This window comes from Pholcus phalangioides, unplaced genomic scaffold, assembly GCF_987345545.1.
Source record: "Pholcus phalangioides strain wild (caught in Gottingen) unplaced genomic scaffold, Ppha-v1.0 ptg000022l_1, whole genome shotgun sequence".
NCBI classification, from domain to species: Eukaryota; Metazoa; Arthropoda; class Arachnida; order Araneae; family Pholcidae; genus Pholcus; species Pholcus phalangioides.
The window spans coordinates 17,068,072-17,095,767 of record NW_028301615.1 but is presented as its reverse complement, the minus strand read 5'-3'; the positions used below and the strand labels follow the sequence as shown (position 1 = coordinate 17,095,767).

Genomic DNA, 27,696 nt, shown 5'->3' with positions numbered 1-27,696 from the left:
GGAGATAGAGATTTTCCTTCGCTAGAGCGTATATATGCCGAACGGTATTAACAAGTGAAGAGCGACATTCATGTCATATTTAAGATAATTAGCTGAATGTCCTGCTTTAGTATTCAAAAAATATGGTCAGAAAAATCTTTAATATTTTTGAATGAAAATCCGATTCTATCAAAATCTATTTAGAGCGGAAGCAATACTTCAAGTTATGCAAAACAAAAGGTAAGTGAAATGTAATTGAATTTCATGAAACCAAATTTTTTTTTCTTTACACTAGAGTAGAAGTTTGAAAGTTTAGCTAGCTATGCAACACAGCATATGTCTATGCGCAATAACACCACGCGCATGTGTTTGTTTACATCGATGCGGATGGCGCTCAAATCTGTGTTGACAAGCGCTTATTGACCTATAGTCCGTGTTTAACGACTGTGATTTGTCATAATTGATTAATTGTAATAACATTGATGCTTAAAATACATTACAAAATTGGTGACAATGGTCGGTGAGATGAACATTAGTTCTAGTACTACTTCGGTAGTAGCCGGTGTCGATGATCGTGACCGCATAACGCCTCATAAGATTTCGGTGCTGGTTCTAGTGAAGGAGTTCTGCAGTGCCAAAGTAAAGTTGCTCAGGATAGATACTATCAAACCCTTCGAAGCGATTCCTGTACACACGAGTAAACAAAAAAGAGACATGGCAATAATTCTTCTCAAGCTCATACAGGTATGAGGGGGAAAATGAAACTCTAATTCTGTGAACAGGCCCTTGCACGGGTCCTACCCAGGCATGGACCCTTGGGTCATATGGTCACCTTATGTAATGGAAGTCACCGATAGATATTTTTTTTCAAAAAAGGGGGGGGGGGGACTGCGGTTTAAAAAAGTTTGGAACTACAATTAATTAGTTAACTAAATTTTAAGGCGTCAAGTGCTCTAAAATCTTGAAAGCAATCAATTAGTGAATGATCATTGGGTAATACGACACCATGCCTACCAGGACATTCACATGGTGCAGAGATGCCCGGAATTTCGGAAATAAAACACATAAAAATTTAGTTCACGCGTCCCAGGGATGCTTTTCTTCCAAGTTCCAAGAATAAAAAAAAAGTGAAGGCATTTTATATTGCAAAAATCATGACAGTAAAATAATTTTACTCTACTGTATAGATATACATGCGTTGAAGAATAAGATGTCAGATGTCTGGTTGCATCCCTAAATGAAAGGCTGTATACCAAATTTTAAAATTTCGGAGTTGCTATTTCCTTGCAGATTTTCTCCTCTGGTTACATACCTGAAATGATGGTACTTTCGCAGCTATCTACCACCATTCAACGACAGCATCTATATGGCATAAATTCACCTTATTCTACGAAATTGTGAATGCTCATTTTTTAAAATATCAAAGGATTGGAACGCCCGTAAAAAAAACAATCTGTAAAAAACTCTACCTTGAATATAGCTGCTAGCTTGAATATAGCTCATCTAGCTGCTATACAGTCATTGTTTGAAATTGCGAAAATCATGGGTGTGTATGCAGAATCTGCTTTTCGAGGGGCAAAAGGATGTAATTCACAGAAAGTTTGGGTTGCTAACACTCAAAAAGAATTTTAAATTAACAGATAGTATAAGAATGTATTTCTTTTCCAATATTTTAATTTTCCTACAAAAATATTTTCAATTTTTGATCTTGGGGGAGGAACACCGGATCCTATACCCCTCCCATATTTTACCTTTGGATGGAAATCTGGGTTTGGAACCTGAGATTGCACAGTAGTCATTAGCTAAAAATACAATTTTCTAACGTTTTTCAATTTTGAATTGGCTATTCCTTTGAAAAAAGCTGTGGTTGAGACAATGATCATGCAGAAGACCTACAACATAAATATATATTACCAATTTGGATGATAGATGAAGGACCGCAACTGGGGGTGGGGGAACAGTTGGGTCTGGTGCCTCGGACTCTGGACTAGACTTCATAATGAAAGTAAAAGAACCTGGTTATAATAATCTTTTTTTTTTCCCTGAACCTTTGGATAGAACAGAAATTGAATTATTTATTTGATTCACAGAAATACTTCCTCCTACCCAGAACATGGCCACCAATCTGTCTCAACAAAGCAATATAAACAGGTGTTCGAAGGACCTGGGCCATGCTAAAAAAAATTCAGAGATATGAGTGAATGATTTGGGGGGAGGGGCCCATTCTTTGTTTCAAGATAATTTTTTTTACATGGACCCACTTTCACTCAAAAAGGACCCAGATTTTGCCAATAATCTGGGTCTTCAGACCCATTTAAATTAAAGTACAGTGTCATCTCTGATAGTGCCTGCTTAGTTAAAAGGAGGGAAAAAAAACAGATCAGACTCTATTCTACTTACCTACTAAATCACTTATAAACTTAACTCGTGGAAAGAGACCTTTTACATTTACACAGATTCTAAAGTACACTCATGTCCATAAATTAAGGATAATTCAGAATCACACGGAAAATGAAATCTAAAGTAAAAATTACACCTGTAGAATTATCACACACATCTGCAAGAATGATATGCAAATTTCAGGAAGCCACCAGATGATGCCGATAGTACGTCACAATGACGAGAGTGTAAGAGGGTGGGTATATAAGGAATGGTGGCAAAGAAGTAAAATTGTTCACAAGAGTTCTGTAAGGCGCTCAGTGCCATAAGCGAATAATTATGACACAGAGGACGCATGTGGATGATTTTTTACATGGTAGAATTATCGGCCGCCTGGAATGTGGCCGTACTCAGATGGAAGTATCCGTGGAACTTGGAATTGATCAAAGTGTCATCTCTAGGCTTTGGCAACGATTCCAAGATAACGGAAATGTCAATAGACGTTACAGTATAGGTCGCCCCCGAGTTACAACGCCGAATAAAGACCGGTATTTGGCAGTAACTGCCAAAAGAAGCAGACGGAGCACAGCATCCGACCTGTCTCGTCAGCTATCTGCAGCCACGGGTACCACAGTTTCAAGGCAAACCGTGTACAGACGTTTGGGAGATATTGGTCTATATGCTCGCAGGCCTGTCAGATGTGTTCCGCTCACGGCAACTCATTGTCGGCAGCGATTAGCCCGGAGTAGAGAACATGCAATGTGGACATCGTCACAGTGGGCTTGTGTGATGTTTTCCGACGAGTCCAGGTTTAGCTTGCAGTCTGATTCACGTCGGACTTTCATATGGAGAACGGCAGGTACCCGTTACCACCAAGACAACATCATTGAACAACACCGTTACGGTGGTGCAGCATGGCTCGTTTGGGGTGGAATTATACTGGGTTCCAGAACAGATCTGCATGTTCAAACCGGAACCATGAAGGCCCAAATTTATCGGGACATCATTCTGGAACAACATGTACGTTTGTTTAGGGGTGCCATGGGCGCAGAATTTGTGTTTATGGATGACAACGCCTGTCCTCACCGAGCAAACATCGTAAACGAATGCCTTGAATCTGAGGATATAACCCGTATGGAATGGCCAGCATTCTCACCGGACTTGAATCCGATAGAGCATGTGTGGGACATGCTTGACCGACGAGTTGCAGCCCGTCAACCACCTCCTACATGTGTACCGGAACTTCAGAGAGCATTGCTTGCTGAGTGGAGGGATCTTCCCCAAGATCAGATCGATAATTTGATACTCAGCATGCCTAGGCGTTGTACGGACTGTATTTCATCGCATGGGAGACATACAATGTATTAACCATCATACCAACCATGTAATAGCAAGTTTTTGTAAAGGAGATATTTTTTACAATTGCTCCAGGGAGCAAAAATCATAGTTTTTACGAATGGTATCATACATCCACCATCGTTTTTGTTCTTTATCTTTTGTTTAATGAATGGGCTTTATGGATAAGTAACGTTTGTTTTGTTTCTGAACCTTTATTTGCCGGAGCTGGCATTATCCTTAATTTATGGACATGAGTGTACTTGACAATTTGAAATTTAGTTAACTAATTAATAACTTTACTCATGTAAGAGAGCCTTAAAATGATTAAACATATGCATTAAAATTGGGTTTAGCCGATAGCAATTTTATTTCAAGATAAATTAATATTCCATAGTTTATTATTTTTTAAAATTTTCTGAATTTAATCTTTATGCTTTATTTGTATGTTTCAGAATCCTGATGTGGATCTAAAGAAGTTGAAAGAAACACTGCAACCTATAACAAACCAAAAAACATATGAACTTTTTCTCGACAGGTACATTTTTATGAGATAAATGAATTTTAAGAAAATGAAAATTTTTTTATAGAACAACCTACTACACACTCTATGCTTGTTATAATAACCATGCATTCGTTTTTATCGTGTATTATAGATGCCAATATAATTATTAGTTAATATTAGGTGAAAAACATATTTCTCTTCATGAGTCAGTCATAGTGAAATGATCCTGCGTCTTGACATTTTTGTCACTATTACATATATCCAGGCTCCTAGAACTGAGAAAAGGTGGAATATCAGGATTGATGGACCATATAACAGGTTTAGAATCATTGATTGTTGATCCAGTTGGAAGAGCACCTATTGTGCATAAAAGTAGTTATGTGGGTGAGTATGTTTTCATACACGCTGAGTATATAAATTTTGTATGTTAAAGACTTCAAGGTTCCCACTTGTCCTACTTTTGTCATACTTTTCCTTCTAAATTCTGTCAGCAAAATTCATGTAACTGTTTTTAAATGTATAGAGAGAATCATCAATTTATTGCAAATAATACAAATGTAGTAAATTGCATTTAATGATTCTATCAAAGCATAAATGGTAGCGTTTTTTTCAGATTATTTGGGTGTGTATGTGGATCATTTGGTTTATTAATTTTTCTTCTGCTTAGTTTGAGGATTCAAAAGCTAATTTTGTGTCATTGTTTTGAGTAGTCATCAGAAACTTCTGCCTGGATGGAAAAAGTATGGAAAAAGAATTTTGTGTTTACTACTTCATAGTCTTGGACTATTCATTGTACAGTTACATTCAAAATGATGGTGTACATTTTGTGTATAAGTGAAAAACAGAAGTTTGCATAACAAAGCAGTTGGATACATAGGCCTATTCTAGTTTGAGTGACTTTGATGTTGCCCAATAGCATTCAATTGTCTTATGTATTTTTAGGAGATGTGAAGAGGCATAAAAACAATGTTTACAAAGCTCTGCAAAGAGCTAAAAATGCTTCATTTTCGTTAACGATGACGCTGACACTTAACAGTAAAATGTAAACAAATCCCTTTTAAAAAAAAAGACAGTGCAGTAAAATCATCCAGTTCACTTTAACTTGTATACATTAGAACTTGTAATCTACATATTTTGCACTGTGCTTTTAGAAGTGGTCTCGAAGGAGTATCATTCTTAAAAAACTTACATGTCCTCATGATTTGTTTGCATCGTGGTAGAGAGTTGATAGATTAGGCTTTGGAAAACTCCCCCCAAAAAAAGGCAATATATTTTGAGAAGAGGGAAGATATATAATTATCTATGGTTGCTAGTACACTGTTTTGACCCAAAAGCGTTTTTCTTACCAAGTCATTTTTGCCATTTTGCTTTGACAGTCTTATAGGATATTGAAATAGTGCTATAAAAAAAAATATTTATACATACATTTTTAAATTTTTTTTTAAAAATTGCAGTCTGATCTCTGTCAGTGGATAACCTCCATGAGTATTTCTCTTATGAACCACTCTTTCAGAAATCTTCCAATTAATTAATTAGATTAATACTGAACATGCCCAATCATTAATATCAATAGTTTTATAAATTTTTTTTCTCTGTTCTGTGATTTCTGATGTTTACAGGTCAGAATTATTGTTTTCATTTCTTCTGGGCTATTTCATTTTCACATGTTATAAGTGCATTTTCATTAGCATTTATCCTCACCATTTCCGTGCTTCGCAGCTTTGATTTGGTGAAGAGAACTGATTCATGTGATATGACAAGTCGTTATATCAGTTTAGTTGCAGCTTTTTATGCACTATGTATTAGTTTTATTTGAAATTTTAAACTAATATACAAATCAAATTACTTCAAATTTCTTTTCAGGTTTATTTCTCAGGCGAATGCTGCTGGCATTTGATAAGCTAAGTTTTGGCCATGTCACAAAATTATATGATAAATTCTGTATATACTATGATGCTGCTTCAGGAGACATTTCTTCAATAGAGGGCCTTGTAAATACAAGACTACATAGTTTTAAGGATGAAGATCTTTCTGATGACAGGTAACAAATAGAATTTCATTTATACTGAACAATAACATTTTTACAAAGTTTCTGCATCTGAAACAAATAGTCATTTCTTATATAATTCTGTGTGCTGAGTATGAATTTGACCATAAACAAGCTGGACTGGCTAAAGTTTTCTCTGAAATTTCACAATTAATAAACATATAAAAACACAGTACAATACATGGAAACAGAACATAAGTGTATAGAAAACAAAATAGTAGAAACCATCACCAACATATATTGGCACAACATCAATATCCATAAAAACACAGCACAAATCCATAGAAATACGACAAAAATGCATAGAAACGCAAATGTATTATAGCACAATTAACATATTTATCTGCGTCTGTCATATACTTCATTATTGTGCTTACACTGAACATAAGTAGCATCTCTTACAATTATCTACCAGCATTGGGATTGAACATTTTCCATAGTAACGTTCTATAGTCCTTACCACTTTTTCACCATAGAATGACACTTGTAAAGCACTTTTTAACTGTGAAGAGGGTAATGCCTCAAAAACAAGAGCCAATAAAGCTTCTTGATGATGATATTTGTGTTCAGCAGGTCAAAACCGTTTGGAATTGTATATTTTCATGTCAGATCAGATGCAATTTTATTGTTGTCCAGTGTTATTGGTAATACCTACAACATAACAAGTGGTTTACAATTTTTCATTTCTTCCTGATTTCAATCACCCTGTGGAAATGTATACAAGATTTACTTGTATATTACACCATAACTATAATGTGTTTTTTAAACTACATCACTTTTTTCCGACCGTTTTTCATTATAATCAATTATTTTGGCATACCCCTGAATGGCTCATCACATACCCCGTGGAGTATGCATTTTAATGGTTTGAAACTTCTGCTACAACTTGGATGTTCTGTATTCTGCCATGAAGCTGGACTGGAAGAGATCTCTGCAACAGGATAAATCCAGTGGCAAAGATCTGGCATTCATTCATTCATGCTTCTACTTAGGTATTCAGAGACCATTGTGAAAACACTTGGGCACATTCATGTCATATCTGTAAATTATGTTTTTGAGCTAATTTTTTGTGCTTGGGAAAAAAATATTTTTTCAGCTTACTTTGATGCATACTGCTGTGTTCAATTGAACTGTTAAATGCTGCTGCAAAAGCTATTAAAAGCGCAGCTGCACTTTTATTTGCAGGTTCTAAGATAAGCAATTGTTTGTATTTTCATATTTTAAAATATTTATTACATGACTGGTCAAGAGCTATGAAACTAATGAGTGATTTTTTTAGTGATTCTGAAGAAAGTCAAATCCTTGCATCACAAAAACAGGCAGAACTTTTCATTGCTCAACAGGTTAGTTATAGGAATTTGTGTAGGTAAACATATATTTTTATTCTTATGCACTTCTCTATTTCATATACTTGCTACAAAAAGCTATACGTAGGTCACTATTAAGTTTTCGGATTCGGAAAATCTAAAAAATTTCAACCTGTCTGTGAGTACTACATCTCTTCAAAGTATTCACCTCCACAATCGATACAGAGCTAAATCCTCCTAAACCACTTATGGAAACACTGATGTAGTGTTTCTTTCGGAATGTCACTTAACTGTTTTTGGTAGCATGTGACAGCATCTTCTGGAGTGTTGAAATGATGTCTGCACAATTTTTCTTTCACTTTAGGGAATAGGGAAAAGTCACAGAGAGCAAGATCTGGGCTGTGGGAAGGATGATTAATCAACTGAGAGCACCTGTACTCTTCAAAAACTCCATTATTGTAATTGCAGTGTGCACGGATGCATTGTTGTGATGATGTAAGGATCCCCATAAGCCAGACTTTGGTCATCTTTCAACACTTCAAAAACTTCGGGCAGGCATATATATAAAAACTTCGGGCAGGCATACTGTCATATATATACCTGTGTGCTAGGGCCGTCATTTCAACTTTTTCCGGGGGGGGGGGGGGCAAAGAACATGTACTCAATGTATGCGTGTGTATATATATATGACATTTTTTTTAAATAATAACGTGATCATCACGTATTCCCAAGAGATCTTTACGATATGTCCAGGGACTTTGTTCGTGTGTTAGTAGACATCCATATCCGAACCCAAACCTTCACAGTCAGAAGTTAGCTCCCTAACCACTGGACTGCCAGGCCGCAGTCCAGTTGTTTTTTAGTGTATTTTCCAAAATGGGGGGGGGGGCCCAAATGACGGGCCTGCTGTATGAATTGATAGTTTTTTGATTTTCTGGCACAACTGCTGCAATATGGCCCAATGGAGATGAAAACTGGCCACCATTTTACACTTCACTCTCTGAGGTCTTTTCATTTTGACTGGTAGATCTTCATCTGGAAACACCCAAAATGAGGACTGGCAATTTGTTTCTGGGTCATATTTGTATATCCAGCTTTGGTATATCGTCACCTATCACAATGTCACGCCAACTTTTGCCATTTTCAAATTGCCACACCATTTCTTGGCACAATTTCAGTCTTATTATTTTTTGAGATTCAGAAAGATTTTAAAGTATTGAACAGCAACAAAGTTTATTTGGTCTTAAATGTTGATGCGAAATTACCGAAACTTATATGTAAGCACACAGTGAATGAAATCCAAGTGTTTAAATTTCCTTGTAAGTTCACTAGCATTTCTACTAAATCAATATTACTTTCAGTTACCACAGTTGAGTCAGTATGGACTGGGTTGCTGTTTCAGTAAGTAAGTCATCATAGTTGATTGAATCCCAGTATGCTCTTCGTCTTTTAGAGATTTTCAACCACATGAAAGTTCTGTAAACTATTTAAAAACTGTTGTATGAGAAGGAGAAGAATCAGGAAAAACCTTTCTAGACTTACTTGCTGCTTAAGTTCACTTTTAAAATCATAATAAATCACATCTAAAATTCTTTCATGAAACCTCCATAGTTTTGCATAAAGTGGCAGGAAGACAAAAGAAAAGCTTGCCAAAGATATAAATAAAACTCAGCTGCCATCTCTCGATGCTTTAGACATTAAAAATATGTACTTTTATTTATCATGACAAAAACAAAATGATAGCCATTTTTTCAAATCCAGAAACTTTGATATTTAATAATCAAATTCTTAACATGTCAGTCTTATACGATAGAGTGTTATTGAAACATATATAATCAGACCTTGGTATATATATATATTCCGGGTTCGAACCCCACTGGCGCCACAGTGGTGGTCGGCTGAAGTTGGTTCTCTGTGGTTTCCAACTTCAAGGTGCGAATGCGAGCCGATCTCCCCGTTAAAAAGTCTCACCACAGAGAGCAACAGACCTACAACGTAACAAATATTCAATCATTACACTTCACTCACAATTTGAAGTATAGATGGTAGCACTGAAATATCAAACACAAAACACTAGCTACACACTCAGACTGTTAGGTGCACTCACTTTGTTCCAGACTCTGCCACGAAGCTGGGCTGGAAGAGATCTCGGCAATGGGATAAGTCCGGTGGCAGAGCTCCTGGTGTTCATTCATTCAGACCTTGGTATAACATCTATCACTTTCACTGTCACCCTTAACATCACATTTTTGAGATCCCTGCCAGCATAACTACCAAATTTACTCTTTATTAGCTTACTCTTTATTGAGTCACCTGCTTATAAAACTATTTTTATTTATTCCCCATGGGTGATGGTATACCAAGGCCTGATTTTTATTATATTTTCTAAATTTAGAAATTTATTTCTCTAATGCAGTCAAACTCTGCTCTAATGAACTTAGAAACATAAAAAATTTGGTTTGCTATACCCAATTTAAATAAAATAATATAGATCATATCACACTCTAAATCGTAAAAGTATTAGTACATCTGCATTTGAATCTGTTACAAAACTTGACAGCAGTATTGAGAGTTAATTGCAGTTATGATTATCCATGTTGTGGTTCTTTTTTGGCCGTGACCAATAATAACAAATTCATGCACATCAGCAAAGATGTATCCTTCTAGAGAATAGACTTAAGGGACTCTCACTGCCCCCTCCCAAAAAAAAAAAAGCATCCTATGCTGTAGCAGTTTATTAAAAAAATCCTTCAGTAGTGCTCGCCAAAATAAATTTATTGTATTGTTGAATAGGTCATCCCTGCCTTGAAATAGATTTTGTGTAAAAGAGGAGTAACATAAAGATATTAGTAAATTTTATGTATGGTTTTAGTGTCTGAATGCTGACGATTTTTAGTTGGAAAAGGAAAAATAAAATTTCAAAGCTATCAAAAGTGAGAGTGATATCAAAGGTAGAGATCTCGGCAACGGGATAAGTCTAGTGGCAGAGTCCTTGCATTTTCATTCATTCAGGTTAATTCGTTATAAATCACTGAGATGCATTCATTAATGAAAGCCCTTCTTATGCATTTTGCATAGGTTCAAAAATCACGATAAAACTACTTCAAAAGATGAAAACTTTTTCTTCTATTCAAGGAAATTTCATGTACATAAAGTAATTAATTTTGAAACGAGCTTAGATATTGTCATATTCTAAGATGTATAAGGAACTCTCATGTCTAAGAAATCCCCATGATTTTTTTTTTTTTTTTTTTTGGAAAAAAGTTGAATAGATACATATATCTATAATGTATATATGTGTAAGAAAACCCTTTCCTATTTCTGTGACTCAAGTTTTGCCAAAAAAGAGGTTCCTTATACATGTTAAAATACGTTGTATCAAGTTGAAGAATAAATTCCAAAAATAATTTTCATTTTCACAGATTTCACTTCTTCAGATTAATGAAAAAGAAGCTTTATCTCCACCAGATTTACAGAATAAAATCAGGGACCTTTTAAAAGGGAATCCTTCACTTACTGAAGCAGTAAGTAATTTTCATGTTTCTATATGTAGCTTTGAATTTAATATAAGAATTTAACATAAATGCTTTTAACCTTTGCTTATTTCAAGTTAACACGTTATGGCCAATGGCCAAAGTCTTACTGCTTTGCAAACAGACTTCGGACATTGACTGTAACATGTATATTCATTGATGTAACTTTGGCACTGATATCTCTGTTTGCAGCATTATCTCAGCTTCATGAATTCCTTGAGAGTGCGAGAGTTCTGTGGAGCGGTTGAAAACTTGTATCACCATTTTGATAGGAGCACATCTGTTCCAGTTGACAGTAAAGCTGCTACTTCTTCAGATGAAGCATCGTGTGCATTTCGTTATGCTGCTCTAAATCTTGCAATACTCCATGCACGTTTTGGACACAAGTAAATGTTTTCACCTGTGTGCAGTAGAGCCCAGATGTAACACCACCATTTGTCTCACAGATTTCTTTCACTATAGCAAGTTTGCAGTTGTATCAAATCACGAATTAGCATGTGTAATCCCTATTTATAAGGAAGATTTGTTCACTGAAAAATTTTGGTGATAATTGAAGTTTGCGCTAAAGTGGGGGCGTTACAACAGGGTGTGACTGTGTATATGAAGATTTTTATTTGTAAAAATAGTTTTGAATTTATTGGGTACTAGCTAAGTACCCGACGCTGCCCAGGGTTTTCTTTAATGAGGCTTTTTGGATCACGTGATATCTCCCTCTTTCTTTGAAGGACATTCAAACCCTGTCTAAGCTAACCAATATGGTGACTTCCTGCACGACTCCTGAAATAAACAAATCTAGATTTAAAGAAACATAAAAATAAAAAAATATTTTTCCCTTTTTTAAGGGGCGCTAGGTATTTTGATTCCCCCCCCCCCCCGAACTTCAAGTTATCCATCTGTCTCTTTCAGCTTCCAAAAATGCTTAATTAAAGCTGTGGAATTTCTTTGATGTACTTTTTAAGGGCCCATAATTAATTTTAAAATATCCTAACCCACATGCATTTATGCAGTCGAATATCAAAAGACAATACAGAGACATTAATTTTCATGCTTGAGAAGATATAAAAAAAAAGTTGAAATCAGTGTTATTGCATGGATATATCCAACTCAAAAGTAATTCCGGCTAATTACTTCATATTTAATCTCCTGGGCTTCATATATCTCTAAGCGAACTCTCAATATTTCAGAAATCAAGAATTCAATACAATTTTCAAACTTATTGATGTGGGGCAGGAAAACCCCACCAAAATTTCCGCATTTCTACAGTTCAAAATCGTCAATTTTAACACTGATTTCTATGAGGATATCAGGATATTTTTTCCTGACCCTCAAAGCGATGCTGATGATGATTATGACGTCTATTCAAAAAAACTCTCATTACTGGGATTATTGAAAATGTGGCAAACCATTATAAAGGCATAAACTATTATACACTGGCAGCGTTAAAGAAGTGAAAAACCATTGTAAAGGCATATACATGTCTGAAACGCATTGCTAGGGAACCACAGTAACCAAAGTAAACGTTCCAAAAGTGATTGTTGAGGCCCAAAAACCATTGTTGCCCGACAGTTTTTTTGGCCATTTCGGGCATTTGCCCTGCTCTGACGAAATTTTGAAGTAGCCTATCGTTCAAGTCGGATCCCATTTGGTATATATGCAAAATTTGGCGACGATCGATCTGAAATCGTAGATTTGTATAGAGAACTTACATACACATACACAGAAAATCAATTTTATATATATAGATATTCTCCTAAATTGTCATGCATTGATGGTATTTATAATACTAGTTTATTTCTTACAAGTAATATTCATCTATACAAATAAACAATATAAGAATTTGAAGCAGCTCAGATTTCTTTTTTTTTTGTCCCTGATTTATCGAGGATTTTACATACAGAAATACCACAGTAATTCCTTGACTATAATCTTAACATGTAAATTTCTGATAACTATCAGTATCACAACTTATGCAACCTTGAAGAATTGCAGGGATTTTTGATAATAATGTTTTTAATAAAAAAAAATGTTGATCCTTTTATTCCCATCTACTTATGACCCTTTTATGACATCTGATACCCTAAAAAAATTATTTTCTGTCTCTCAATTTAGATGTTTTTGAAAAGTTATAATCTGCAGATTGCATATATATATATATATATGGAAAATTATGGTATTTAAGTAAATTTTATTATTTATATATTTACTGACCAAGGATTCTCTTAATTAATGATTTTTTTAGTAATTATTATCAATTTTATTTATTCTCTAGCTGTAATACCTGGCGCTGCCCGGTTTTTCTTCAATTACTGGGAGGATTGAAAAAGTGACAAATCATTATAAAGGAATAATTTATTGAACAGCATTAAAGAAGTGGCAAACCATTGTAAAGGCATATGCATGTCTGAAATGCATTGCTACGGAACCACGGTAATCAAAGTAAACATTCCGAAAGTGATTGTTGAGACCCAGGAACCATTGTTCCCCGACAGTTTTTTGCCTATTTCGGGCATTTGCCCTGCTCTGAAAAACTTTTAAAGTAACCTATCATTCAATCCTAGCCCTGTTTGATATATATGCAAAATTTGGTGATGATCAATCTAAAATTGTAGATTTGTATACAGAACATACACACAGAAGAACACACAGAAAATCAATTTTATATACATCGATTTTACAAATTTCATATTTCCCCCCAAACATACTTGTGCTTGATGCAATAAATCAATGTGTATCGATAGAAGTGTTTCTTCAAGTATTTTTTTGTAATGTGCTTACATTTCCACTTGATTTTCTTTACAGGGAGGTAGCAATGGCAGCACTTAAAGAAGCTATTATGGTGTCACAAGAAGTTAATGATAATATTTGTCTTCAGCATGCACTGGTAATTTTTTTTAAATTTATAGAAGCTTGTATTGATGTAAAGTTGAAACCTTTTATAGGGAACCTTCTTTATAATGAACTTTTTCATACAATGAGCAAAGTTTTTAGTCTCATCTCATGGATTTATTTTCTGTGATGGTAAGACCAGGTAAGATGAACCGAATTTTCTGTAGTATGTGTGCACTAATCCATAGTGTGTTGGGCCCTGTTGGCTCTACAAAACACAATGCTTTTTAATTGTAATTTAATGATTCTATATGCAATACTTACATAATTGATTTTGCTCTGGTTTTGATCCCCCATGATGTAGATTTTTATATATGTTTACTTACTGTTACTTGTGGCTTTGCTTGCTTGGATGAGGTAATCTGAAAATTCTTTCTTGAGGGGTTTAATTTTGAAAAATCCCGTCTTAGTAAGTCTCTACTTTATAAAATAAAACTCCTGATTAAATTTTATATTAATAGCTTTAGAGTTTCTCCACATAAACTTTGAGCCCCCCTTATGACCCCTTTGGTGGGGGTAGGGGTTAATTTTGAGAAACCTGTCTTAGTGAGTCTCTATATTATAAAATAAAATTACTGGCCCAATTTCCTGTTTATAGTTTCAGCAGTTTTGGCTCATAATTATGATAGTCAATAGTCAGGACATATATTATGTTTATAGATTTATTCTCTGAATAAAGATATTTTTTTCAACATTAATTTCAAGCTAATCAGGGTAATCGGGAATCAAAGTGATAGGGGGTTGCTCCAGACCAACTTAAACAGGATTGTAGCATGGGCAAATGAATGGAGCATGACGTTTTTCATTGACAAGTGCATGTTTGCTCATTTTGGTTCGAACAACCCAAGTTTCTCTTATGAGTTGAATTGTGTCAGTATCCTGGATGCAGTTAGGGTCACCGATTTGGGAATACTTATTGACGAGTGGCTTAGGTTTTCTGAATATTATTCAGCAGTTGTAAAAAAATGAATTGAATGCCCAGTTTCATTTTCAAGAACGTCTCTTCGCTTTCTCCTAATGTTATTCTTCAGCGTTTCTGAGGCTTAGTTTGTCCTGGACTGGAGTATGCTGTAAGGTTTTGCAGACCATACCTATAGAGAGACTTAGACTTGGTTGAAGGGGTGCAGAGAAGAGCTACTCGTGTCCTTGTTGGCACACTGTGCTTCGAATTATAAAGAGACTTCATTTTTTGAATATGTTTACATTTTAATGAACGTAGGTGTCAGGGAGATATAATTGAAGTGTTCAAAATTTTCAACGGGATGAATAGGATGGACCATGAATTATTAATGCGCCGTCAATTGACTGCTTTTACAAGGGAACACCAGTATTGCTTGGGAAGGGACAATTCTAAGTTATAGTGTCGAAGAGAATTCTTCTCTAATAGAGTAATAATAAATGAAATAGCTTACCCCTGGGGGTTAGTAAATTCTAACACAATTGATATGTTTGAAAAGAAATACGATAAACATATTGGGGTAAATCGAGAAGCTATCCATACTTAATATAAGGCAACCATTAATACATTTTATGGGCATTGTATAATATTTTATCATGCATGTAATGTTTATAGTTTTATTAATTGCATTTTCTATTGGAGGTTGCTGTATTTTAGCAATATATGACATCCATATTTCTTATGGGCATCTTTTTTCTCAGCCACCTTGTTGGGCATTTTGCCTGTTGTGGCCGTGTATTTGTATTCATATTCATATGTCAAATTTTATTTGATTTTCAAGGCGTGGTATTATAGACTCCTGCCTGAAGATAATGAAGATACAGAAGTTTTAATTGAACGCTCTGTGACCAAAACTCCTGAACTGAATTTATGGGTAAAAAAAACTTTTATCACTCAACTCATTTATTTGGTTCATGTATGTATGCATACATATAGATGCATTTATGTGTGTATAAATATGAAAGTGTCCCTCGATTTGCATTATTACCATATTTTGACATATTTGACATTGTTTTTTGGAACCCAATTTTTGGCAAAAAGGGGTTCCTTAAAATAAGATAATTGGTTCTTTGAAATGTAAAAACTGATAAAGTGAGATGAATCTAATATGGGAGGAGTAGGAATTTGTCTAGGATTAAAAAAATGAAAACATTACACTAGCAGGCAAAAGAGATATTAGTCTATGAATCATTTGATAATTTCTCTTGAAATTCTGTTCTGCGCTTCTAGTCTCATTCTATCCAATCATCCTGATGGGCTCAGCAAAAAGACTCTTCCTGACTTAATTTTAACAGTTACACAGTTTTCCAATTCCTGAAGATCTTTGTGTTTTGTTAGCGAGTTCTGTTAAACGTGTCTCAAGTAGTTCATCAGCACCTTCGAATCCAACAAATTTTTCTGTGTGATGTGTTGAGTTAGTTGACTTATTTTAAGAATCATAATTACTTCTTTAGCACTAACCCTAGGACAATTTTTTTAGCCCCCTTTCACCATATTATGTGTAATATACAGTCAATGGCCAATAAATTAGGAATACCCTTCGCTCAAACTTACACTCATTCGTGCAGCACATGTGCTAACATAATAAACCGGATTTGTTGATAAAAAGCTTTCTCTTGGTCAGAAGCATCAGTTAACATTGCAATTTGCCTGTTCATGGGGGGAAAACGAAATTTGAGTGACTAATTTGAGGCCTAATTTTCTGGCCACTGACACCCAGTGGGGAAAAAATTATGAACACCCTGCTACTTACCACTAATACCATGTAGGATCTCCTCGCTTTTGGTCACTGGGTGTACATATGTTATATATAATCTGGTGAAAGGGAGTTGGAGAAAAAAAAATTGTCCAAAGCCAGAGTCTCCAGCCAAAAATCTCCCACGGCCACTGAGTGTATCTCTGCCTAATTCAATTTTTTCCTTTTTTTCAGTATTTAGCATCACTTGGAATACAAGCTCTGGCAAAAAGAAAATGTGTCACTACTACTCTACCCTCAAAGTTTGTCCTTTTCATAATAATTTGGTTTTTTTTTAAACATTTGTGTCAATTGTTTTTTTTTTAACATTTTCAATGAATCAGTGAAGTTATATTTTGGAATATTGTATTTTCAGAATATGAGGAGTTATTTTTTATTTTTGTGTTTATGAAAATTATTTCCTCTCTTTGTCATATACTTTTAGTGTAGTGAGCGACATTTGGTCACTTCACATAATTACAGTAAGTAAATAGTACTCCAACTATGTCAATGGCTTTCTTTCCAGGGAGCTGATATAATAATTTTTCTTTCATTCATATCATGTTATATCTTTGAAGACAATGAATGTGGGCGATCCTTTTTTACGCCTGTACACTTATTTTGCATTGGAATTGTTTGTATTTAATGTGCCTTATTTCCATTTTAACCCTTTAAGCAGCAAAGCAGAAATCCTGAACCCAAGTACTTCAAAATGATGTATCTTTTTTAATGAAGTGGGGGGGGGGGGGCGGCTTTCTTCTGATTTTCAGCAGGTGCGGACTAAGGGGTATAAAGATAAGTGTTCCGTTAAGAAATCAACTTTACAAAATATCTGGGCTTGTCAATGCTAAAATAAGAGGATTTTAAGAAAAGGTGAGATATCTCGTGAACGCTGGTTAAAGCAGTTTATCCACAGAGATCATACAGACCCCCTTCCTCCGAACAAAATAAATTCAGGTATCTGCCATTTCTAATTTGAAGATAGAGATCAGCATTTTAAAACACAACACACTTCAAACATTCATGTTAGAAAGTACATAAATGGCACACTTATCCTTTATTATTATTATTATCCAGAATTATCTGAAAGTTTAGTTGGTATATTAGTAATAGTTATTTTTAGAAAAATATTTCTAAAATTCATATTTATTTTCATTCTTTTTAATGCAAAGTTAGTGGTTTTAACCCTAGAATACTATAAATAAAAACTGCATGGTATACCCTTTGGGAAAGAGTGCAAACCATCCCATCTCTGGGCGGTCAGCAGTCATGTCTGTCTGTCTGCATGTTATACCTATATTACAGACTATGTTTCTGAGACTTATTCTGAGTTAGTATTGTAGAGTTAATCAGTGATTTTTGTCAAGAATCATAATAATTACAGAAAACACTTTTCTTATTTTCAGTGCACCATATTAATTACTGCATACATTTTGCTTCTGATTAAGAACATTAACAGTATAAATTTATTTATTGAGTTTTTTTTCTCCCTCAAAATTCTAGCATATTTGATTTGGCAATGAAGAGCGACATATTGAACTGCCAACATTCTATGATTGATGTAATGGGGTGTGCCTATGCTCAAAAAGCAGCAATGTGGGTTCATTACGGAAACTAGTAAGTATCAGTTGGTGTTAAAAATATATTGTTGCATTAGAAAGGAAATTAAAATGATAATTTTATTATAAGAATGTGGAATAATTAGAATTAATAGATTAGAATTGACCATAAGATTTTTCAAAAAGATGGACATATTTAATAGTCTATATAATCACACTGTGTATTATTCAATAATCGTGAGCATATTTATACTTATTACAGTGAAACCTCGTCTAATGAACACTTCAGCTTATGAATTTTTCAGCTAACAAAGATTTGTTTAGATGTTTTACTGCCTCATCTAACAAATGCTTTCGTTAATATGTATGCATGCATGCACTAACGTAAAACAACCTCATCATGAGCTGAATTTAGTGCTAATAACCATCAGAATTCACTCGAACCAGATTAACTCGTGTCCACCGTGGAATCTTTTCCAGATGTTTATCCACTTCTCTTTTGAAGGTTTTTCAACCACTTCATTTAAAATGAATGATTCAGTTAATAGAAAATGCATTGAAAAGAAAAAAGAACCCATGTTTCCAAAGCACGCATTCTATCAGTGCAAGACTTTTAACATTAAACTGGGCATTCTAGGAGCTTATCTTTTCCATCTTCGTATATCAGACACAAAAATGAGCTGGCCAAATCACAAATGGGGACACCTATAAACTTGATAGCTAACACCAACTTTAATAGACTAAAGCTGGTGTTAACTGTGTGCATTAGTGTAAAATAAAAGGGTTTTGAGACTCTCATCTTCCCCTAAATTCTCATTTATCTAATTTTGAAGCTGTTCATTCTAGCCTCTGGTCAGTTTTTGTCTTTTTTATAGCGCTCTTTGGTGTTTTAAAGTTTTTATCTTTAAATCTTAGCATCACTGGAACGCATTAAACAATTTTCCACAGAAACCTTTGAGAAATTGCGTTTTAGCTAGAGAACATGATTCAGAGAAACAATTTTCTTCTTTAGGACAAAGTATCAACGTATGAATATTCATGCATCATGTCTAAAAGTATTGACAGTAAAAGTTCTCTTTTCTGTGATTTTAAAATTATCTTTTTTTACAAGTGTGATTTTTCATAAAAACTATGAACCACGATTCTAGAATCACTATATTAAAACAAAAAATAATTATAAAATTGGATATGACATACTTTTCATGAATGGTATAGTTATTCCATTTTAAAGTTTCATTTACTTTTTTTGTTGCAGAACGTAGTTGCATATTGTATTGAAATATCAAAAATATATAAAAAAAATTATGTCTGTGATTCTTTTAGCTGTATGTCCAACCTGGTCAGTCAAATGCTTTTGTATTTGAATACTGCAGACAATCTTCGTGGAGGAGTTTATCATGTAGGCGAAGGAGTTTGTCTTGCCTTAAGGAATGTTGCACAAGTCTTTACACAAGAGGTAATAGTTAATTTTTTTTTACATTTTTTGGGACGGTAGGCAAGTTTTATAACTGAGCAATGTAATTTTTTTTCCCAAGTTTTCATTCAATAAATTTATTGCCTACTTCTTAAAAAAAATTTGAAAGAGTCAACCCATAAAAAATTATGATTATTTTACTCTTTTTTTTTTTTCAGTGCAACTACCCACTTTCAACTGCAGTTTTATCATTTTCAAAAGAGTTGTATCCATTGCATTCAGAATTTAGTATTATATGGAAATCATATGATCTCACTATGAACTTTGAAATGTCCCTTCATGCTGGTAAATGGACAGAGGCAGAAAAACTTCTCCAAGGCATTGAAATCATTGACAAAAATGAAGCTTTGTATAGGTAAAAGAAATTTCTTCTCATATTATATTCATATTTCCATAATCATAGGTGCCAGTGCTACCAATTTTTCAGCCTTATTAAAATTTTCTGGTCAGAAACAAGATTTTTCAGATTTTTTGCATGTAGTGAAACCTTGCTACAACAATGTTCTATATAACAATAAATCCCTCTATAACAATATTTTTTGAAGTCTTGTTTGGAAATGCCTATACTTTAATGTTAAATTACTGCCTCTCGATATAACAATAATCACTCTACAATGATATTTTTTCTTGGTCCGCGGAGTAATGTTATATCAAGTTTCATTATATTTATAGAAAAATCCTTAAGTTGTTACTTCAGATAAATGAAAAAGCCCTCGCTCCATGCAATCCTAACTTGATCAAGTTTCCTTACAGGAAATTTTGGGATTCCCGATATGGGAAATTTCCAAATGTCTCATGACTAATATGTGAAAAAAAAATTCATGTTCATAGTCAAATTATTATAACACAATTTGTAAGTTAGTTGGCAAAATAATTTAAACCTTGATTTCAGTTAAGAATAAAAATTCAACTTCATCGAAAATGCGGTACATTTTTGTTCTAAAAAGTAGGGAAGTCCAAATTTATAGGAATGTAAATGAAAACAGGTCATATGATCACCCTGTGCAATCTACAATTTTCCTTTTCATTTGTATGGCATGTTTTCCTTAGCAGCAAAATATTTTGTCATGTGAAAAACTACAGATTATTTTTGTTGAGTCTGGGATTTTGTGCCTATGCATAATAAATGCTGATGCAAAAATATATGCATTTTCAAACCTCAAAATCTATGGATTATGTTAACTAATCTATGACTGGTATTTTCTTCAGACAAAAACAATTTGAAGATGTTTCATCAAATTTCAAAGATATTATTAATCAATGAAATTCAGAATGAAAAATGTTGATGCAGGTGTGTTAGAAAAATGTCTGATCATTATAATAAATGTTAAATCACTATAAAAGAGATGTCAGGGTCATGCATCATGTGTTTTATTCAATTCAGACTATCAGTTACATTCCATGAGATTAAAAAAGATTGCAGAATGCGCTTTTTCTTTATTAAGTTTCTGAAACCCTTATATTTATTATTAATTATATATATAGCTTTCATGATTCAAATATGATTTTATGGACATGTTGATTCATATTGAAACATGATTCACATATGCTAACTACTACAATGAGCTTGATAATGAATTTTGAAAAAAAAAAGCAAAATAAATTTTTATTCATAGAAAAGCGCAACTGACTTTGAGCAGGGGAGATACAGTTGGCACTCATGAGGTCATCAAGATGCTCATTTCTTTGTGTGAAAAAGAAAAAGTCTCACCACATTTTCGAGCCCGGTAGTAAAACTTTTATTCATTTGTATATTTTGATGTTTATTTCAAATTCCATGTGCATAAATTGTATTCATTGATGAAAAAGGAGCACCATATATACTCGTGTATAAACTGACTCCAAAAAATCATCACATTTTAGAGAGAAAAAATATGTATATTTTTATGCAATAAAAGTTACAATAAAAAATGATTCGAACTTTCTAATCAATTTCTTCTTCTGCTCTACATTGAAAGCTAATATGGCTGGTATCTTCATATTCATCTTCAACTGTGCTCAGTTACATCCATTGCGATACTGATACAACACTTTTTAAAGGATTTGATGATGATTTTGGTGGAAACAGAATTCCACCACTCCTGAGAATGCACTGGTACACTAGGCCAGTGTCGGGTTACTTTAAGGCATTGCTTTTTTGTTGTTTCTTTTCTTCAGAACTCATTGATTTGGTCCATATAAATTCCTTAAATAGTCTTTAAAGGACTTGTTAGTACTTAGATCTAGAGACTGTAAAATTGACGTTTTCAAGGCCAACAATGTTTTTGATATTTTTGCTTCGGATTTAACATCATTGGTTCTGTGGGTTTTCTGTGGTATTTACAGCATTTTTAGAATTCTGGAAAGAAAAAACCACATAATATTAGCAAAGCACAGGTTGTATATAGTGACTGAATGAAGAGACGATAATAACTGAGTTATCATAAGATTCGGATAATCTGATTGCAGTGCTATAATTCTTGGTACCTCTTGCGTTCAAAGTATCATTCTCATTTAATTTAGAATTACAATGCTGGAATGTTTTCTTTGAGAAATTGGTATTTTTGAACAGAAAGTGCTCCTGACTGACTTGTAAATGTTCTTTCATTAACAATATTTTTTATCACAAAAATTAGAAACTTTGCCTGGTTTTAATTTATATAAAAATTGCCACGCTTTCAAGAGAAATAAAATTTAATTGGTTGAATGGTCGACATGTTTCGACTCTTCAATGGAGAGCCATCATCAGGACCTCGTGGTCAGAATTCATACGAATTAGTCGTGGAGGGGTGATGTTTATATCTGGTTGTCTGGAGAGTTCGCATCCAAACACCACTTGGACGCAGCAAATACAAAGGCGAACTCCCCGGATGACCAGACGTAAACATCACCCCTCCACGACTAATTCGTGTGAATTCTGGCCATGAGGTCCTGATGACGGCTCTCCATGAAGACGAAACGCGTCGACCATTCAACCAATTAAATTTTGTCTTGAAAACGTGGCAATTTTTGTATAAATATTTTTTTAGTTTAAAATAAAATAACATATTCCCACATCCCAGAGTAATGATCAGGGATGGACAAATCTATTGCCCAAAGTATGTAGGAATTTTGACCGGGTATGTATTTTTTTCTTTCAACCACTTATTTGATGCTATCATATATAATACTGATTCTGGCACAATTTTAAGTCAGGCATGTAAACTTTTGGAAATTTTTCCAGTGAAAACTAGTAATTTTTTTTGTTGTACCATCCACTTTTGCAATCATTAATAGAAGAATGGAAACTCACCATCAATTCTATTTTTCATTGTTATAATCATAGTGTGATGTTGCTGAGAGCTACCCTTTTGATGCAGACTCCAAATTGTACTATGGCATTACATATTTTGACAACTTGTTTGGATTTATGCAAGAAACATTTCCTACTGCATCTCGAAGCACAGACGTTGCTCTTGATTGCACATTATCAGGTGATACAATCTTATAAAGTTTCTACTTTATCAGTAAGAATCAAAAACTTGCATATGTTTTGAAGATTCAGTTAATTGTGACAGCTTAATTAATATTGAATAATGGGTTTTAATATGAACCTTAATATGTATTTTTTCTCCTTTTCTTCAACTACTGCAGTTCTCTCTGAGTCTTCCAAAGTTATCACTCGGGATACTTGAAGGTGCTTTCATAACGATCCTATCCCAAGGCTCATCCTATGATAAAGGATCGTGTTACCTTTTGTATGCAAGAAGTTTGGCTGCTACTGTCACATCAGATATGACAGAGGAGAAAAGAAGAGGAGGTAAGTAATTTTGTTAATAAGTAAAACAGAACCTTTCTTATCCAGCCACCTTTCTCAAACTAGACCTTTTCTTAACCCAGCGTTGAAAAAAACCTGTTTTTTACTTGATATCGTAAATGTTTTTATTATACTACTACAATATGTGTGTTCAGTACAGTAGTACCTCATATTATAACACCACCATTTATTTTGTAAAATTCTGGTACTGTAACAGGCTTGGCGTCTACACCAGTATCAAATCATGATTGAATCCATGCATGTAACCCTTAAATAATCAAACTTATCTTTAAAGAACGGGTGCCCCGATTCATGTCCGTTCCAATAAGAACTCATTTACTTCTGTATAAGGGACTCTATTTTCCTTTGATTTGAATGTTTCTTTGCCAAAGATCTAAGAGAAAAATAGTTGAGACCTTTCAAACAAAAAGAAAGTTTCAGAAGTATATGTTAATGTAATTATGGTTACTGCTACAGCTGCTTTAACTTGAGAACTCTAAATCTATTGGACCATCCCTCTTCAGTTCAGAACTATCTTTTCATCATGACACCGGCCAAGTAAACCTTTATTCTGTCAGGAAGTGAATTTTCCATATCATGGTTACAATTGCCTGGATATAATAAATAGTCTCTTTGTTACTGTGCAGTGAAATATTTTACACCTTCCATGCTTAAATAAATCAAAACCTTGACACTTGGCAAGCAGTTAGCCTGAAACACCAGCAGATATGCAAAATATCGGTAATATGAAAGGATAATGTTGATATTCTTGTCACAAGAGAACGCTAAAGTTCCTTTTATTCTATCATTAGAAAGGCTAGAGACTGCTTTTGCACGCGTTGTACTTCTGTTTTTGCTTTATTTACAATGAGTGATAGTTTCGTATGCCAACTGAATCTTTTGAGCTATACTAGAACACATGTATTTAAATCTTTTATTATTAAATATTTTTTGTCAATATTTAATTTGTGTTTCAAATAATTTTAGTGCTACTTGAAGCTGGAAATTATTGTAACAAGTCTGCCAACTATTTCTGGACAATGAAAGCTTATCATAAAGTGAAATATGCTTACTGTTGGTTGGTAAGTACATTATTTTTCTATTTGCAGCAATCAAATTGTTCCGTCAATATAAATGCACAAAATACACTTTAAGTTCCAGGAAAAACTGGTGAACCTAGTGATGTAACTAGCCATTTCTGTGCAAGAATTTGCATTTAGACCCAAATTCTGCCCCCCCCCCCAAGTGGGCCTGTGCGGATGCACCTGTTACATCTGCCTAGTTACAGCATTGTCTACACCTACCTATAATATCTATAGGTTTCCTCTCGACCACGCAGAACTTCCGCAACACAATATGGCATGGACAATACTGTATGAAGGCATCTTGAATGCAATTCACGCTGTGACTCTCTATTTCATAATGGTGTGAGGTGATTTTGTACAACATGTAAGGTATCCCATAATATTCATGTCCGGGAAATTAGGTGACCAATGGAAGATGCTGAAGTCAGAAGAGTGTTTCTGAAGCCACTTTGTTGCAGCTCCTGACGTGTGGTAGTGCATTGTCCTGTTGGAAACGTACAAGCCTATTGGAATGCACATTAAATATGAATGGCTGTAAGTGATCTGAAAGGATGCTTACTTACCAGTCACCTTTCACAATTGTCGCTAGCCTTATCAGCATCACATTCTTATGCCAACTGCGCATACCCATACCATTTCAGAGCCTCCACCAGCTTGAATAGTCCCCTGTTCACTTGCAGGGTTCATGGGGTTTTCTTCATTATCAGACACAGCTGAAAACGTAACTTGTCAGACCAGGCAACATGTTTCCGGTCATCTTCAGTGCAATGGCAGTATTGGCAAGTCCACGTGAGGTGCATAGTTTTGTACAGTCATCAAAGGTACTCGAACAAGCCTTCTGCTCTGAAAGCCCACATCAAGGAGGGACCATTGTACAGTTTGCACACTAACAGAAAATAGAATAACACAAAAACTTAGTGGGTGATACCATTCCTCTATTCATATATTTTTATTATATATGAATCTCTATCTTGAAATGATTCTTGTTAGCCGTTGATGGTCCCGTTCTTTCAGAGTTTTCTCCACCTGCATTTCTGTCTGAGATTTGATGTTTTCCCGGATTCCCTATATTCATGATACACTCCTGTGGTGGTTGAGTGCAAAAATCCAAATTTCATCTCTACCTCATAAATGCTGTGACCCATCTCACAAGTGCAGACTATTATATATAAGTCATATTCAAAGTCACCTAAATTGCGATAACCTACCATTGTAGCAGCAGAAACTGATCTAACAGCTTGCCTGTTGTCTTATATAGGTGTTGTTGACCACATAAAATTACGTTGATTGGTTGCATTTTTTCCTCCTTATTTGGATTCAATTATCTGTACTAGTTTAATTATCTGTCTTCTCGGTGTAATAGTTAAAACCTGATCTATATGATTATTTCACACATTTCTTTTGTGGCGTTGGGGTCAGGATGTTTGTGCGCTCATCGTATTTTTTCTAGCATGGAACTAAGATCCTTGAAAATTAAATTAATATCACGTACAAATATCACGTCAAGCATGGGCAGGTCTAAATTACTTCTGATGCCCCTGCATTTTTTTTCTTTCTTTGATAAATTTCTGTACTTAACTCCAAAACATGCTGTTTATTTCTTCGTTTGTTTTATAATTAAATCATGTTGATGTGAGTCACGATTTGTTTTTTACTGAATTTCAGGCTCATCTTTACAATACGTTGGAGATGGTGGAAAAGAGGAATTATTTTGCTCACAAATACCGTGTACTACATCAAGAATTCCAAGTAACCAATTGGAATGGGATGCTTGTGCCATGAACATGATAATTCAAGTGTGCGAGCGTTGAAGTAAATTGAAATGAAACATCTGTATAAATAACATTGAATCATGGGATCATTTTCTTTGTAACATATTTAACACACACTCATTGATTTGTAATACATTTTGCTCTATTATTATTACAAGTAGAGCCCAGAAGTTTAGGCACTAAAACTGGTCGCAATAGGCACTAAAAATGCCTAAAATAGGCACTAAAAAAAAGGCATAATTTATGGAAAAAGGAAAACTAACTAAAACTAAGATATTAAGGGTCTAAAAACTAGCTGAAAAATTGGATGCATTTAATCCCTCTACTGCTTTCATTGGTTCATAATAATGGGATTATAATGCAAGTTAAACTAATCTCAAGCCCAAAATAAAATATCAGTAGACCCTCATTATTAGGTCAAAATTCCAGGATCACAATTACCAAGGCGGAATCCATACGGAAAATGACCCGTGAGGCTCCTTTGAGTTGCTAATAATTTTTGTTGTATTATTTGGAATGATCATTATCATTTCTGTAGTTGAAACATAAAGCGCGGAGCCGTGTGGCCGTATCTGTCGTACACCCCTGAGGGCGACTGATAAATTTAATCGAATACTAAATATGTATGTAAGATAAATAGCAGTGGGGTTGGTTGCAGTGCATTTATGGTGCAAAAAACAAAATCAATAGAACAACATGGGCCTCAGAGGCTTGTGTGCTGCTACTCCTTGTGTAAGCCATGACGTCAATTGATGACCTCTTGGGACAGTCATAGGTCAGCTATACATATACAGAACAGTCCAATGCCTGAGCGGGACATGTTCATGTGAAGCATGTGGAGAAACAAAAATTTCTAATTTTCCTCTGTTTTTCTAACATGGGCTGCGTTCACCTAAAACAAAATCATTCGCGCCTAACACCATCCAGTCGGAGCAAAGTTAATGCACTGCAACATCACGTTCTCTTTCTCTCAGATCACTTATCCGTGTTTAAATGGGGCTTTCTGATGATAAATTAGTACTGAGAAAGTTGGAAAATTTTGAAAAGATCAATTCTTTTGTTCTCAATGCTCAAAATATTCAAGTTTTATAGATTATGGCCTTTGAAATTCACCAATAAACTTAAAAATATATTAAAATGGGCATTTATGGAAGGAAACTTCAAAAAGGGCATTTTTACCAAAAAAGTTTGAAAATAGGCAAAAAAGACATTTATGACATTTTGCCTGAACTTCCGGGCTCTAATTATAAGTGTATATTCCCCCCCCCCCCAACACCTTTCTACATTTAACTAAAGCTTCAACAATTAAAAATGTATTGGAAAATTTCAAGCATTTTTTTATAATTGACACATTCTTGGTTTATACC

At 34.4% G+C, this 27,696-nt stretch overlaps 1 protein-coding gene across 1 annotated transcript; it reads left to right on the top strand.

Annotated features, from left to right (window-relative positions):
* Window positions 1–330: 330 nt before the first annotated feature.
* Window positions 331–26,415, top strand: ida (anaphase promoting complex subunit 5 ida). Its single transcript, XM_089249538.1, has 18 exons — window positions 331–723; window positions 4,149–4,231; window positions 4,464–4,582; window positions 6,062–6,239; window positions 7,525–7,588; window positions 10,975–11,076; window positions 11,278–11,471; window positions 13,885–13,966; window positions 15,711–15,803; window positions 16,860–16,927; window positions 18,168–18,281; window positions 19,547–19,679; window positions 19,856–20,052; window positions 21,314–21,424; window positions 23,002–23,149; window positions 23,310–23,475; window positions 24,460–24,554; window positions 26,223–26,415. Exons 1-18 carry the CDS (start codon window positions 493–495, stop codon window positions 26,337–26,339), a joined length of 2,295 nt encoding a protein of 764 aa, XP_089105664.1. The 5' UTR covers window positions 331–492; the 3' UTR covers window positions 26,340–26,415.
* Window positions 26,416–27,696: the final 1,281 nt, after the last annotated feature.

What these genes read in the sequence shown, in the direction of transcription:
- ida (XM_089249538.1), top strand. Translation starts at nt 493, where the DNA reads ATGGTCGGTGAGATGAACATTAGTTCTAGTACTACTTCGGTAGTAGCC. An exon ending in AACTTTTCATTGCTCAACAG is followed by an intron (nt 7,589 to 10,974) that starts GTTAGTTATAGG and finishes TCATTTTCACAG; the next exon opens with ATTTCACTTCTTCAGATTAA. An exon ending in CATGCACGTTTTGGACACAA is followed by an intron (nt 11,472 to 13,884) that starts GTAAATGTTTTC and finishes TTTTCTTTACAG; the next exon opens with GGAGGTAGCAATGGCAGCAC.